The sequence below is a fragment of the Erythranthe guttata genome, chromosome 11 (assembly GCF_056151865.1).
Source record: "Erythranthe guttata isolate IM_541 chromosome 11, IM_541, whole genome shotgun sequence".
Classification (NCBI taxonomy): domain Eukaryota; kingdom Viridiplantae; phylum Streptophyta; class Magnoliopsida; order Lamiales; family Phrymaceae; genus Erythranthe; species Erythranthe guttata.
This window is the reverse complement of record NC_142543.1, coordinates 1427944-1441309: the sequence shown is the minus strand read 5'-3', so window position 1 is coordinate 1441309 and position 13366 is coordinate 1427944. Positions and strand designations below refer to the sequence as shown.

The following is a 13366-nucleotide window of genomic DNA, read 5'->3' as shown; positions in this document are numbered from 1 at the left end:
GAATGGGGGCTTTTTGTAAGAAAATGTGATGGTATCTTTCGTAATTTGACATTACCTCAGGGGTGGACGTAATTTAACGTTTTTAAAATTTGAAGATTTGTTGCAAGTTGAATACCTAGAACAAAACTTCATTTAAGAGGTTATTGGGCCAACTTTTAGCTCTAAACTATGTACACATCTTTTGGGCTACATTTTATTGTTATTATGCAAATATATTAACCCATTTGAATTAAATACAAAAAAGAATACTGGGCCGTGTAGTGAATTTTGTTTTATACATCTATAATCTATTTTTTTAGTATTTTAATTTGTCTTAAAATAAGATGCCAATCTTATCTTATATATAAAAGAAAGAAACGCTGGACAACCCTAGAAAAAACCCTAATCGCATATTTCTAATTATGAAAATCTCTTTTTCGTTTTTTGTAACTTTCGCTCCTAATTTTCAGCCCTAAAATCTCTAATGCACAACTAATTAAATATTATAAATATTAAAATCTCTTTTTTTGTTTTTTTTTTTTAATTTTAATTTTATTTTATTTCCAGTATATTTTTTGTATTATTCTTATATATGAAGGAAAAAAACGTTGGGCATCCCTAGAAAAACCGTAATGGCATATTTGTAATTAAGTAAATCTTCTAATTATTAAAATATCTTTTTCGTTTTTTTTTTTACTTTCACTCCTAATTTTATCTCCTGCATATTTTTTCAATTTTTATTTATTTTCGAATTTTATTACATTTTTAATATTATTTTATCTCCAGCATATTTTTTGTAATTTTTTTATTTATTTTCCATCTCAATCTTTATTGTTCCGATTTTTCGGATTCCCAACACTTTCAACTTCTCTCTCCCACTTGAAAACGTTAATGTTTTCTCTTCATATTTATATCCGACCTCTCAACTTCTCAACCCATTCATATTTAGCTATTTTGCAAAGTGAAACCAGAAGATACGGTAAGGATTCTCCCTTTTCACCTTTTTTTTTCACTCCCTCTGTACATTTTATTTGCATCTGTATTTTTCTCATGTATTTGTATTGCACCCTTTCATCTTTTTTATCAATTCGTGGACTTTGGTCCTCCGGAAGGTAGATATCGAAAGACTTAATACCCAATTCAGCACATGCTTTCCTTTTCATAATGCTTCAATCGGTGGATTCACAAATAATAAATGAAACAGGGTGAGAAGCTTCGTAAAATTAAGAATTACAGTTTGACCCCCGTTGTGGGTATGATGCAATTTTCGAAAGTTTCGTAAACTGGCAGGAGTTTTTTCAATAATTAATATAAAAAACATATGAATAATGTATTATAGTGGCAAATAGGAGTTGCTTTCGTGAAACTCTTATCTTCTTAGTGTAATCACATTTTCCACGTCTTAATTTACTATGTGTGAATCATTTCAGTTTTAAGCGTCGATGCAGTCGATATGTCGGGGAAGCATGAAGTTGATCTTGACACAAATATATGGAAGGTTAGGAGAAGGGCTTAGTTACGATGCAAGATGCAGAGATATCCTTTTCCAATGATATGTTGTCGATAAAATTTGCTTATTTTTTATTTTTTGTTTTGTGTAGTAAGTAGACTTAGTTTACTATGTTCCACTGATGAATTATTAATGAATGATTGTAATAAAAATTTTATCATACGAATACATCAAATGTTTGTGTATATACTTACAACATCAAAACATGCAATTTGTTGTCCCGTGCATCGCACGGTTACAATTACTAGTTAGAGATAATAATTACGTTCCAAAAGCACTTTTTTCTGCATCAGCTTCTGTATGGATTGAAATTAAGCAAATATTTATGTGGACGAAAAAAGCTTTAGGCATAAGCAGTGGAAAGTTTGTTGGACTCCTCTAATAAATTATGCACTGGCCATTATAACTTATAAGTGATTGAGATTTTGCCACTTAATTCCACCACGATACATAATTATATTATATTATTATGGGTAAACTTCAATTTACCTACCTGAACTATACCCAAGGTGTAAAATACCCCCTTCAACTTCAAAATGAACCAAAACAACCCCTCCATTAAATATCCGTCCACCATTGCTGATGTGGCGTGTTGACTTTTTTGAATTACCACCTTGATTCCAGCTGTTCTATTTTTCTGACTAATTTACCCTCTCTTGAATATATATGTTTATGAGTAAATAATTGCAAAAACTCAATAAAGGCCAAGTTATAATTTATATTAAATTTCTGAAATTAAATAAGGACTTCATTGCAATTTCCCCAAAAGGAACTCCTGCACTACCTCCGCGGCTCCGCCACCTCTACACCTCTTCCTCGCCGGTTGAAAAAAAGAGGCCTCATTTCATTGAATAGGCCACCTAAATGCTTTCCTCAATCCTCCCCATCATCAATTTTAAATCTATTTTGACAAAGTTTAAACCTAGAGAAAATCGATTTTCACAGAGAAAATTAAAGAAGAAGAGGAAACTCCGTCGTGTGTGCGGCTGCGGCCCGATGATGCTGATCGGAAGAAACTCCATCGCGTCGTCGTCGCCGCCTCTTTTCCTGCTCAGCCACCACCACCGTCTCCGACATCGTCTTCGCCGCCCCCTTTCACAGCCAAGGCCGCCATCGACTCTTTCCACCGCCTAGTCACTTGTGGTTACTCTATGGACTTTCGAAGCAAAATTCGAGTGGTGGAGGAGCAGACCAGGAAGCATTGAATTGGTGGATTGTATGGGACTGTGGGTAGAATTGAAGGTTTGAGATTCTTGGTTTCTTCTTGGATGTAGTATGAACTTGCTAGCAATTGGAAGAAAAGAAAATTATGGGATTCTTAATTTGAAGAAGAAAAATTTGAAGGTTCTGAGATTTTTAATTTGATGAAGAAATTTCTGGGTTTGTCTAAGAAAAATTCAGAGCAGGAACAGAAAAGAAAGAAACGGAAGCAGATGAATAAAAAAACAGAAGAATAAAAGGTTGGAGGACAAAAATGTAAAAACACTTAAAAACTAACGGTGTTACTTTTCTACAGTTTTTTAACGTTGACCCGAAATCCACAAGGGCCATTTTGGTACGTTTTGAAGTTGAAGGGGGTATTTTACACCTTGGGTATAGTTCAGGTAGGTAAATTGAAGTTTACCCTATTATTATTAGTATTATAATTTTTATTATTATCTTTTTATATTTTTATATATATTTTCATGCATGCATTGTGGACGAGATGGAGTTGAATATTGTTATAATGATTACATATTATATACACTTTTCCTTTTAGCATGTGAAGTTTGTTGAATGATAAAGCCTATAATCCTTTTAGCTGGTCCAAATTTTATTACCACTCATTTATCATATTTTTATTTAATAATTAATATTTGTCACAAATTCACACTTCACCTTCTTTTTAGGCTTACCAATCTTGTAGAACTCGTTACGAAAACCTAATTGTAACAATAAGTTCGAAGTATATCCGTGATCGAATCCATCAAAAATCTGTCGGGTCAAAGGATGAGGGTCTGGAAACGAGAGATTTCGTCTTTGGTGCAAATATAAGTTTGCATCTAAATGGAACAGTTTCGAGAAAAAAAAATTCGTCATAATAAATTTTTATAACAGTATAATCAATTAAATTCCTTCATTCTCAATTTGAATAATTTGTATTTCAGTGTCTTGATCTTAATAACATTATTTTTCGGGTAATTAAATTTAAATAATTAACTCTCCTTTGTTGAATTTCTGATTTCATCTCGATTCTGTTTGCGAGAAGTTTAAAATGAAACCGAACGACTTAAAACACTCGAAAATCGTGATTGTAAATAAGAAAATTATTCCATTACAATATCGAACCCATAGCAACAATCATATATATAGCAACAAGTACATATTAAGTATTACCACACGTCCTTATTATTTTCAAGCTACAAACATAAATATGACACATAATATAACACATCCAATATATTTATAATTCCCCCATGGCTAAAAACCCTTTATCCACGGTTGCCACCCGACCCGGCCCGTGATCCAGCACTAGACCCTGCTTCTGAGCCCGCTTCCGAACCTGCACCACCCGAACCGGATCCAGCTCGTGAACCAGCAGACGAGCCGGCTCCTGAGCTCGCACCACTACCACCACCACCGCCACTCGAAGTGGAACTCGAGCTCGAGCTGGAACTCGAACTCGAGCTGGACCCACCACCACCAGAGCCGGAGCCAGCTCCAGCTCCGGCTCCTGAGCCACTGCCACCTCCTCCCAAGCCAATGCCAATTCCGGCTCCTATGCCGACTCCTAAGCCGCCTAAGCCGCCCAAGTCCAAGCCAAGATCCTTCCTTGCAATCCGGCCCTCGGAAATCGAGGCGAGTGTAGGTATAACAAGCAAAGCAAGAAGAACATATGAGTTCAACTTTGCCATAGCTTATAGCTAGCTAGCTACTTTCTTTTAAAGCTTAAATTAAACCAAGAATTCCTTAGTTTTTGATTTGGTTACTATGTGGTTTTGGAGTTGTTTGTGAGCAATGAGAATGTTGGAATGGTGACCTATTTATAGATGTTATATATGTGCTAGGGTTGGTAATTTGCAATGCGAACATATTATATTGCCAAAAAAGAATAAATAATTCACAAGTGGGAATTGCATTTTGGCTTGTTACTATTGGGAAAAATTAAGGTGAAGTCAAATTGAAGCAATGTAGCATGAAAAAAAGAAAAAAGCTATTTAACGCATGCAGTGGAAAACGTGCTTTGGATGTTCTAACGTGTGATGCGTAGTCATCAATTTTATCATTATATATATAAGTTTATCATATTTTGTCCACTCACAATTCCACTAATATTATTGCAATGGAATTTTAGAAACAGTTGCGAAGCCAGTATAATATTCATTAGAAAGTTTAAATAGAAAAGAACGTAAATAAATTGTTGACAACAATAATCGTTCAAACAGTGACGAGTCTAGCATATTCTTACATAATAGACTTAAATTTTTTGGGTTCGAGGATAGCGCCTCTGATTTTTTTTTTTTAAAACATTTGTTTTTTTTATCTTTTATAATCATAAGATATCAAAAGAAAAACTTCGACTTTTTGGCATTAATTTATATTTTGGATGGACCGAATAATAAATTAGTTGGATTTAATAAATTCGTAACTTCTTTATTATACTTGTTAGACTCGCCTGTTATTTTTCTTTATTTTCTTCAATTAAAAAAAATTAATTTTATGTTTTTCATATAAAACTAATTTATCAAAATTATAGGAGCACAATACAAAAAATTAAAAATTATATACATATATAGTAATAAAAAAATTAAAATTTGAGGGGGTCATGACCCCTCCGACCCTACATTAACTTCCCCAATTGTTAGAAACTTCTCGATTCACCTATTTGGTAATGGGAGGGGACCCTTGTTCCCCACCTTGGTTTTCCAATTTTATTATTGATCTAATTTTCATTTTAGATAAAAATAAAAAAAAGGAAAAAACAATGAATTAAGAAAGTATAATTAAATATTAATAATCAAATAACCACTTGGGCCTTTCTCATAGGCCCACTGCACGAACCGCATACAAATCACTGTTCAAAATTTCACTGTAATTTTTATGATCGAGTGACCCGCCCAATAATAAACACCCAGCAATTTTCACTCTCTCTCTCTGCAATTCAAAATTCTTAACTCTCTCTCTCAATAATCGCATCTTCAATGGCGGGCGAGGTAAATCCATAATAATTTTTTTTTTATTAATTATTACTATTTTATTATTTTTTTACATTTCGTAAATGAGATTACATGATCTGGTCGAATAAACAATTTGTAACTGTTTCTCGTTTTGTATAAATCTGCGCGCGTTTGCCCTTTTTCAGGTTGAGCTAAAAACTGCGCCGGCTGATTTCCGTTTTCCGACCACCAACCAAACGCGGCATTGTTTCACCCGCTACATTGAGTTTCACCGGTTTGATTAAATTATTTACAGAAATAACCTTGCATAAAATTGTTTGAATAATTTCGGATGATTATTGATTTTTTTTTTTGCTATTTATTTAGAGAAATAACCTTGCATATCTGATGAGAGAGAATTCAATTTGTGTGCTTGTTTTTGTTTCGGTCCTTATATTTTGCTCAATCACGAATGTTTTTTATTATATAATTTTTTAGCTCGGTTTAGTACTTTAGTTGGAATTTAATGCCACCATTTTGATTGTTCGAAGAAAGCATATACTAATCGAGATGTGCATTTGCTAGACAGAGTCGATAGAATATCACGAAACCGTACGACATTGATATACATTTTCTATTTACCTCGAGCAGTGAAATAATTTAATTTTTACGGTGTTAGGTGCGTGACTGCTAAGGGTGAAGATTCTGGCGATTGCGATAAATTCGCCAAGTACTATCGATCCCTTTGCCCAGGCGAATGGGTGAGTTGATACTCGGGGTTTATTATTTCATCATTATACTATAATGTAAAGTCGAATAGTGTAGTCTTATGATCTATCGTGTCTAATCACTACCTTTGCTATAATGATATCGAACATTGTGAATATTAGGATTTTTTTTTTTCCGTAAAAAATACTGTCGAAGATGCTATCCCTACTTTTTCGCATATACAACCTTCACATTGATTGATAGCATGATATTGATTTATAATCGTGAATATTGCGTTCAAAACAAAGTGATTCAATTTATCTTTGACTGCTCTCGTTTCTGTGGATCGCTTTTTTTTTTTTTTTTCAGGTTGAAAAGTGGAACGAGCAGAGGGAGAGTGGAACATTCCCTGGCCCTCTCTAATTCTTATTCTCTCCCGTTAATTGATGCTTTCTGAAAGGTCATTGGTAATATACCTTGTTCTTCGTATCGAAATAGGTTTTGGTATTTTCTTGGGAATCATATTTTTGTTCGTTTGTTACTTGATATGCACAAAGTAACGATTATTTCTATGCTACACCTGTTTTATTTGTTCAGTTAATATCGAATGAGGGACTAAGTACTCCAATTTCGAGTCCGATTAGGTTGATACCATTTTTACTAGAGTATCGTGCTTGAGTTGTTTGAATATCTCGAAAAACAGAATTCCGTTTTACTAGCTCATATTTTGCAGTAAATAAAGGTTTTACTACACAGATTAACTTGCCTGACACCGATTAAGGTTTTGTTCGGTTACTTGGGTTGAATTTATTTGAATTGGATTGGATTATACTAACTCAATACTGAATAATCAATTATTTATTTATTTAATAAGACGTTCGATTCCTTAATTATATCAAAACGAACTATAAAATTGGTCTAGTATTGAATATGTGATTTTTCAGTAATCAGGCAAGAAGCCAAAACGAAGGCATTTCTAAAAAAAAACACTCATTCAATTCGATCGTATGCCTAGCTAATCTCAATTTAATAGCTAGCATTCGTTGTAATGAAATAATTCACTTCATAGTCAACTAGAAAATTATCAGTAATATTAAGATGTTTCAGAACAATAGCAAATTGTGTGGGAGATATAATATCATTTAGAACTCGTTGATGAAATAAGGCGCCAAAATTTGATCATATACCTTACAAATTTCTATGCTACACCCAGTGAAGGTTATATCGGGTGATTTTTTACTGTTGATCAATGCACACTAATATAGGTGTGTGTATGAGTGGTAAAAATTTATACGGGAAGTAAAATCTAGAAACTCTTCAACGTGGGTGAAAATGGTAAGTAAATAATTCAAAATCTTATGAGAAATCTACCATTTCAATTATTTCCCAAAAATTCATTTTCATCATAGAAAGAGAAGCCACACAAGATATGAAATGATTTTCGTCCAAAATTACAATTGGAAACATTTCTATTATAAATATATATATCCAACACATAATTTTCTCTCTCATCAAATATCTCTCTTCTCAATCTTACAATTCAATATACACACACACATAGCAAAGATGAACAATACTATGGTTTTGACAACAATCATGCTCTTAAATTTAGCACTACTTTCACACATGGTTGAGTCCAGGAAAGTATTCAACGAGTCCAACTCCGTTCACAACGAGACGAAACTAGACGCGATTAGGTGGAAGTCGGAGTGCGATCACGCGCAGATCCAAATCAGTCAAGGGGAACAATCGGCGGTGGGGATACCGAGGTATGTTGTAATGATTACGAACTTGTGCTCCGATTGTTTGATCGCGAAAGTTCACCTCCACTGCGGCTGGTTTGCATCTGCCGACGTTGTTAATCCAGAAGATTTCAAGAGATTAAGTTACGACGACTGCCTCGTCTACGGCGGTCGGCCAATCCCTAGTGGCCACGTCATTGAGTTTCACTACTCCAGTACTTTTTCTTATCCTCTTTCCGTCGCATCCTATGTGTGCTCGTATTAATAATTAGCAAAATATAATTTTTTTTTAAATGTTTCTAGTTTAGATCAAGTGTTTAATTAATTAATTCATTTATTCAACAGTCGTAACTCGTAATTTTAATGATGTTTCTTAAAGGCTGCTTTTTCTGTTGCATGCCCTACTGTTTGTTTGTTAATTTCAGCACGTGTTTGTTTTATCTTTTGGTGTGTAGATTACAATTACATGCATGAACAATATGTACTATGCTACATCCGATGAAATACATCGGATATATCTTTACAAGTCAGAAACATATAAACACCCATACATCCACATTGGTGTGTGCAAATCAAAGTTAAAAATTTACTCGGTGTAACTTTCACCGAGCGCAGCATAGAAATATCCAAGCAAATTAATGGGCCATTAATATAAAATATTAACAGCTAAATAATATAAAAAAAAGGCCATTAATATAAAATATTAATGCAAAATCTACCCTCTTAATTTCCAAAAATATTCTTCATAATCATAGAAATATATAGATACACGCCTTGGTGTGTATATATATATATATGTATGTATGAAGCGATTTTGCTTCAAAATTAAATATGATGAAAAAAATGTCTTATAATATTACTATAGTCGTTTTGGGATTTCTCCTGTTAATTAATTTAGCAATATTTTCATACACAGTCGAGTCTAAAAAATTACTATTTAATCAGCCGATAATAGTTCCCACGTTGCTAAACGAAACGGCGTCGTTTCAAGGTAAGAACTGGACAACGCAGTGCCCACACGCGCCGATTCAAATAAGTCAAGGCACGGTTTCCTATAACGGGGTTCCGAGGTTTCTTGTAATGATTACAAATTTGTGTACGGATTGTTCGGTGGCCAAAGTACATCTCCACTGTGGCTGGTTTGCGTCGGTCAACTTAGTCAACCCGAATGATTTCAAGAGGGTTAATTACGATGATTGCCTTGTCTATGGTGGAAGGCCAATCAGAAGTGGACACGTCATTGAATTTCAGTACTCCAATACTCGTCCGTACCCTCTTTCACTCGCCTCCTTTGTGTGCTCGTATGATTAGCAAAAATAAAAAAAATATTTAAGTAATTAGTTTTTATTTGGCAAACAAAATATTTTATTTTTGATTTCTTGTTTGTTGCCATTTTATTGTTTTTCTGATTATTTCACCTATTAATTTTGTATCGAATTTCGGTTAAGAATAATATAAAATCAATAATTAACCCGTTCGCGATAAAATTGAAGTTTGTAAATTGTTGGGTAAGTTGATTTGAAATAATATGTCAAAAATCTACACAAAATAATCTGCACGGAAATGATAATACGGAGAAACGAGGAAATTGACTTGAGGAAATGGCATGCCCCGGAAATGGGGATATATACGTGATCTTGGGAGAAATATAATATAAATATTAAAAGTATAGGAATATATTTATGAATATGTTATATAAATATATATAAGTTTTTATTTATATATAAATACTTATATATAGTCCGTACAAATATATTCAAAACCAATATTATTATAAATTATTAATTTGCAATTGATTGTTATGTTAAATCATCTAAATAATTAGGGAAATAACAAAAATATTTGGAAATTTATTGTTTAAATATATTTCTAATTTTTCATAATTATAAAATAGCCCATAAGGTGTCCGTCATATGTCATCGAGTGTCGGATACGAAACGTATCCAAAACGTATATACGTGAACAAGTTGAAGTTTCCGTGACGTAATATTAAAATCTAGTACTCTTAAAAGGGATATGAGCTGAATATGAAATTATTATAAAAAAAATTAAAAAAAAAAAAAGAAAAAAATAGCGGGGGTATTGTGGTAATTTCTGCAACGGAAAATACTGGACATGCCTGTTGTATCAATCGATTTCAGTTAGAGAGCGGAAACTAGATTCTGTTACTATAAATCGACATAATTGTGAAGAAGGCGGGAAAACACCATTTTCAATTTTCTGATCTGCACCATTTATACAATCATCCCCTCTTCTTCTGCAGCAGTTCAATTAAACACACACACACACACACACACACACAAATCACTGTGCAACACTCTTACGAGCGGTCCGGGTATCAGCGTCTTTCTGTCCGGGACTACTGATTTTTATTCGATTTCATCGGTTTTCGTTACTTTGTTGATTCAGTTTCTAAATCTTGTTTTTTTTTTTTTTTGGCTATATACTTGTGATTGAAAGTATTATTGCATTGAAGAATAAGACCTATTGCAGCTTCTATATTGAACATATAGTTTGGTCATGAGAATAATATTTAGAAAACATCACTTTTTCGAAATTTCGACTCTTTTCAAAAGTGAAAAATTAATCACAATTCAGTTAGAAAAAAATGGAAATCGGGGGTTTTGAAAATTAAAACGAAAACGTGTTCGAATATTTGAAATTGTAGCTCGGAATTGGCGGACATCGAAAATCTCATGATTCCATCTTCCACCGTTAACGTAGGTCGTCGAGTAACGTCGAGAATGCATCTTAGTGCATAGTTTTATATTTAGATATGTAAATATGTGTGACATGTACAATGAGATATATATATATATATATATATATATATATATATATATATATATATATATATATATATATATATATATATATATATATATATATATTCATTCAAGATAATCTATATTTTCCCCTTTTTAAACAATATAAATGATAAAAATTTAGCCAATCACAATTTTGGGTAAGAACAAAATAGAGAAGACGGGGGGTATTTAGGTAATTTCGGGGCCGGCAAATGCTGTACATGCCGCCTGTATCTATCGATTACAGTTAGAGAGCAGAAACTAGATTCTGTTACTATAAATTGACACAACTGTGAAGAAGGGCGGAAAGCACCACTTTCAATTTTCCGATCTGCAGCACAGTTACATAATCTCCCGAGAGCTTCTGCAGCAGTTCAATCACACACACACACACACACACACACACACACACACACACACACACACACACACACACACACACACACACACACACACACACACACACACACACACACACACACACACACACACACACTGTGTGATTTTTCTCCGCCGGCAGTCGATATGGTGGTGGTAGTGCCTCCTCCGCAGTTTAACCACCGAGAACTCGGCGGCCCTTCCTTCACTCTCAATCAATCTGCTGGCTACTCCGCCGAGGTATATACTTTCAGTCTCAGTCGTTCAAGTTTTTTTCCGTTTTGCTTCGAACGGAACTCTGTATATTTCGTTACCGGATTCTGGATATTTATTTATTTAATTTGTTTATATTTTCACTGTTTTGAAATTGATTTGATGAATAATAAATCTCCGATCCATATATATATAGATTCTTCTTTACGGAGGTCAAGTAATATCATGGAAGAATGCGAGTGGAGAAGAGTTGCTTTTTGTCAGCGAGAATGTAATTTCTATTTCTCTGATTTTCTGATTTAATTATTTTATTAATTTGTGTATCCTGTGAATCTGTGTTTTGAATTGTTCTGTAGTTTGAATAATCAAGTTGCTCTTCAAGTGTTGAGCATGGTGTCATAAATAATAATTTAATTAACATATTTCAATTTTGCAGGCCGATTACGAACATCCACATCCTCTTCGTGGAGGCATCCCAATTTGCTTCCCAAAGGTTATTTTGCTTCGTTTATTCCTTTCGACTCCGTATTTTCCTAACTGCATTTATTCGGCCTCGTCGTGTATAAATTAAAATGGTGTACAAAATTAATTGTCATGATCAGTTTTTCGACTATGGATGCGTGGAGGGTAATGGATTTGCTAGAACCAGAGACTGGGTAATCGATGCTGAGCTGGAAGATTCGGATCTTCCCCTTCTAACAACTGATAATGCATTTATTGATTTAATCCTCAATAATATGCCTGACAACTTCCCAAACTGGCGTAGACATCGGTACTCGACAACCGATCTTTATTTAATTTTTCCACGTTTCGTATATCAAAAATCGCAATTATATGTTTTCCTGTTTTGTGGCAGATTTGAGCTCCGTTTACGTGTTATTCTGGGACCCACCGGAGATCTGACTATGATATCTCGTGTGAAAAACGTCAACACTAACGGGAGGCCTTTCTCATTCAATTTTTCCTTTCACACCTACTTCTCTGTCTCAAATATCAAGTAATTAATACTAATGAAACATTATATTATTACTGCAGATTATTTTTTTCTTTTATTATTATAATTGCAGCAGCTAACTTAATTAATCCCTTTTCCAGTGCAACTCAGGTTGACGGATTGCAGTCGTTGGTGTATCTGGACTATATGACGCGGAACCACAGACGTTGTATTGAAGGGGATTATCCAATCACTATCGAAAATGAGGTATATACATATATAGATATTATGTTTGTGTAATTAATTAGTTATAATATGTCGATGATCTGACTTTCAATAACCGTTTTTAGTTCGACAGGGGATATCTGAACACTACTAATGAGATCTTTGTTGTGGACCATGAGATTCGAAGAACTTTTACCATTCATAAAGATGATCGTCTTCCTGACATTGGTAAGTTTTTTATATATATACATGCTTCATAGTGTCGTATTTATATGCAACAGATTTTTTTTTTTTTTAAAAGAAAACGTGGGTTGATAAAATTTATTTTGATTGGTAGTTGTGTGGAATCCGTGGGCTCTTGAGGCGAGGGATACGACCGATATGGGAGATGAAGAGTATAGGAAGTTTGTTTGTGTTGAGGCAGCTGTTGTGGGGAGTGAAATTACGTTGTATCCCGGTGAGAAGTGGACCGGGACACAGCGTCTTTCCGTTCACGACTGGACTGATTCCGATGTACTGCCAGATCCCGGGAATATTCTTTAGGAGCTACTGCTGACAAAATATCAAACTACATTTTGTTACTTTGCTGAATCAGTTTCTAAACCTTGTTTTTTTTTCAGTTTTCTTTTTTTGCTATGCACTAGAACTATTAGTTACTATATACTTGGTGATTGAAAATATTCTTCAATCTTGCATTGAAGAATAAGACCTGCTAATATTGCAGCTTCCTATTG

General features: G+C 33.9%; 3 protein-coding genes across 3 annotated transcripts; 2 read left to right on the top strand and 1 right to left on the bottom strand.

The window, feature by feature from the left end:
- Window positions 1-3780: 3780 nt before the first annotated feature.
- LOC105961397 (glycine-rich protein) lies at window positions 3781-4588 on the bottom strand. Its single transcript, XM_012985620.2, has one exon. The coding sequence runs from the start codon at window positions 4381-4383 to the stop codon at window positions 3961-3963; it is 423 nt and encodes a 140-aa protein (XP_012841074.1). The 5' UTR covers window positions 4384-4588; the 3' UTR covers window positions 3781-3960.
- Window positions 4589-5593: 1005 nt separating this feature from the next.
- On the top strand, window positions 5594-7088 carry LOC105961377 (cytochrome c oxidase subunit 6b-2). Its single transcript, XM_012985603.2, has 4 exons — window positions 5594-5682; window positions 5832-5920; window positions 6305-6386; window positions 6703-7088. Exons 1-4 carry the CDS (start codon window positions 5671-5673, stop codon window positions 6754-6756), a joined length of 237 nt encoding a protein of 78 aa, XP_012841057.2. The 5' UTR covers window positions 5594-5670; the 3' UTR covers window positions 6757-7088.
- Window positions 7089-11178: 4090 nt separating this feature from the next.
- Window positions 11179-13326, top strand: LOC105961376 (putative glucose-6-phosphate 1-epimerase). The gene is made up of 8 exons (XM_012985602.2): window positions 11179-11500; window positions 11670-11744; window positions 11910-11966; window positions 12076-12245; window positions 12330-12470; window positions 12569-12674; window positions 12758-12860; window positions 12970-13326. The coding sequence occupies exons 1-8, from the start codon at window positions 11408-11410 to the stop codon at window positions 13173-13175; spliced, it is 951 nt and encodes a 316-aa protein (XP_012841056.2). The 5' UTR covers window positions 11179-11407; the 3' UTR covers window positions 13176-13326.
- Window positions 13327-13366: the final 40 nt, after the last annotated feature.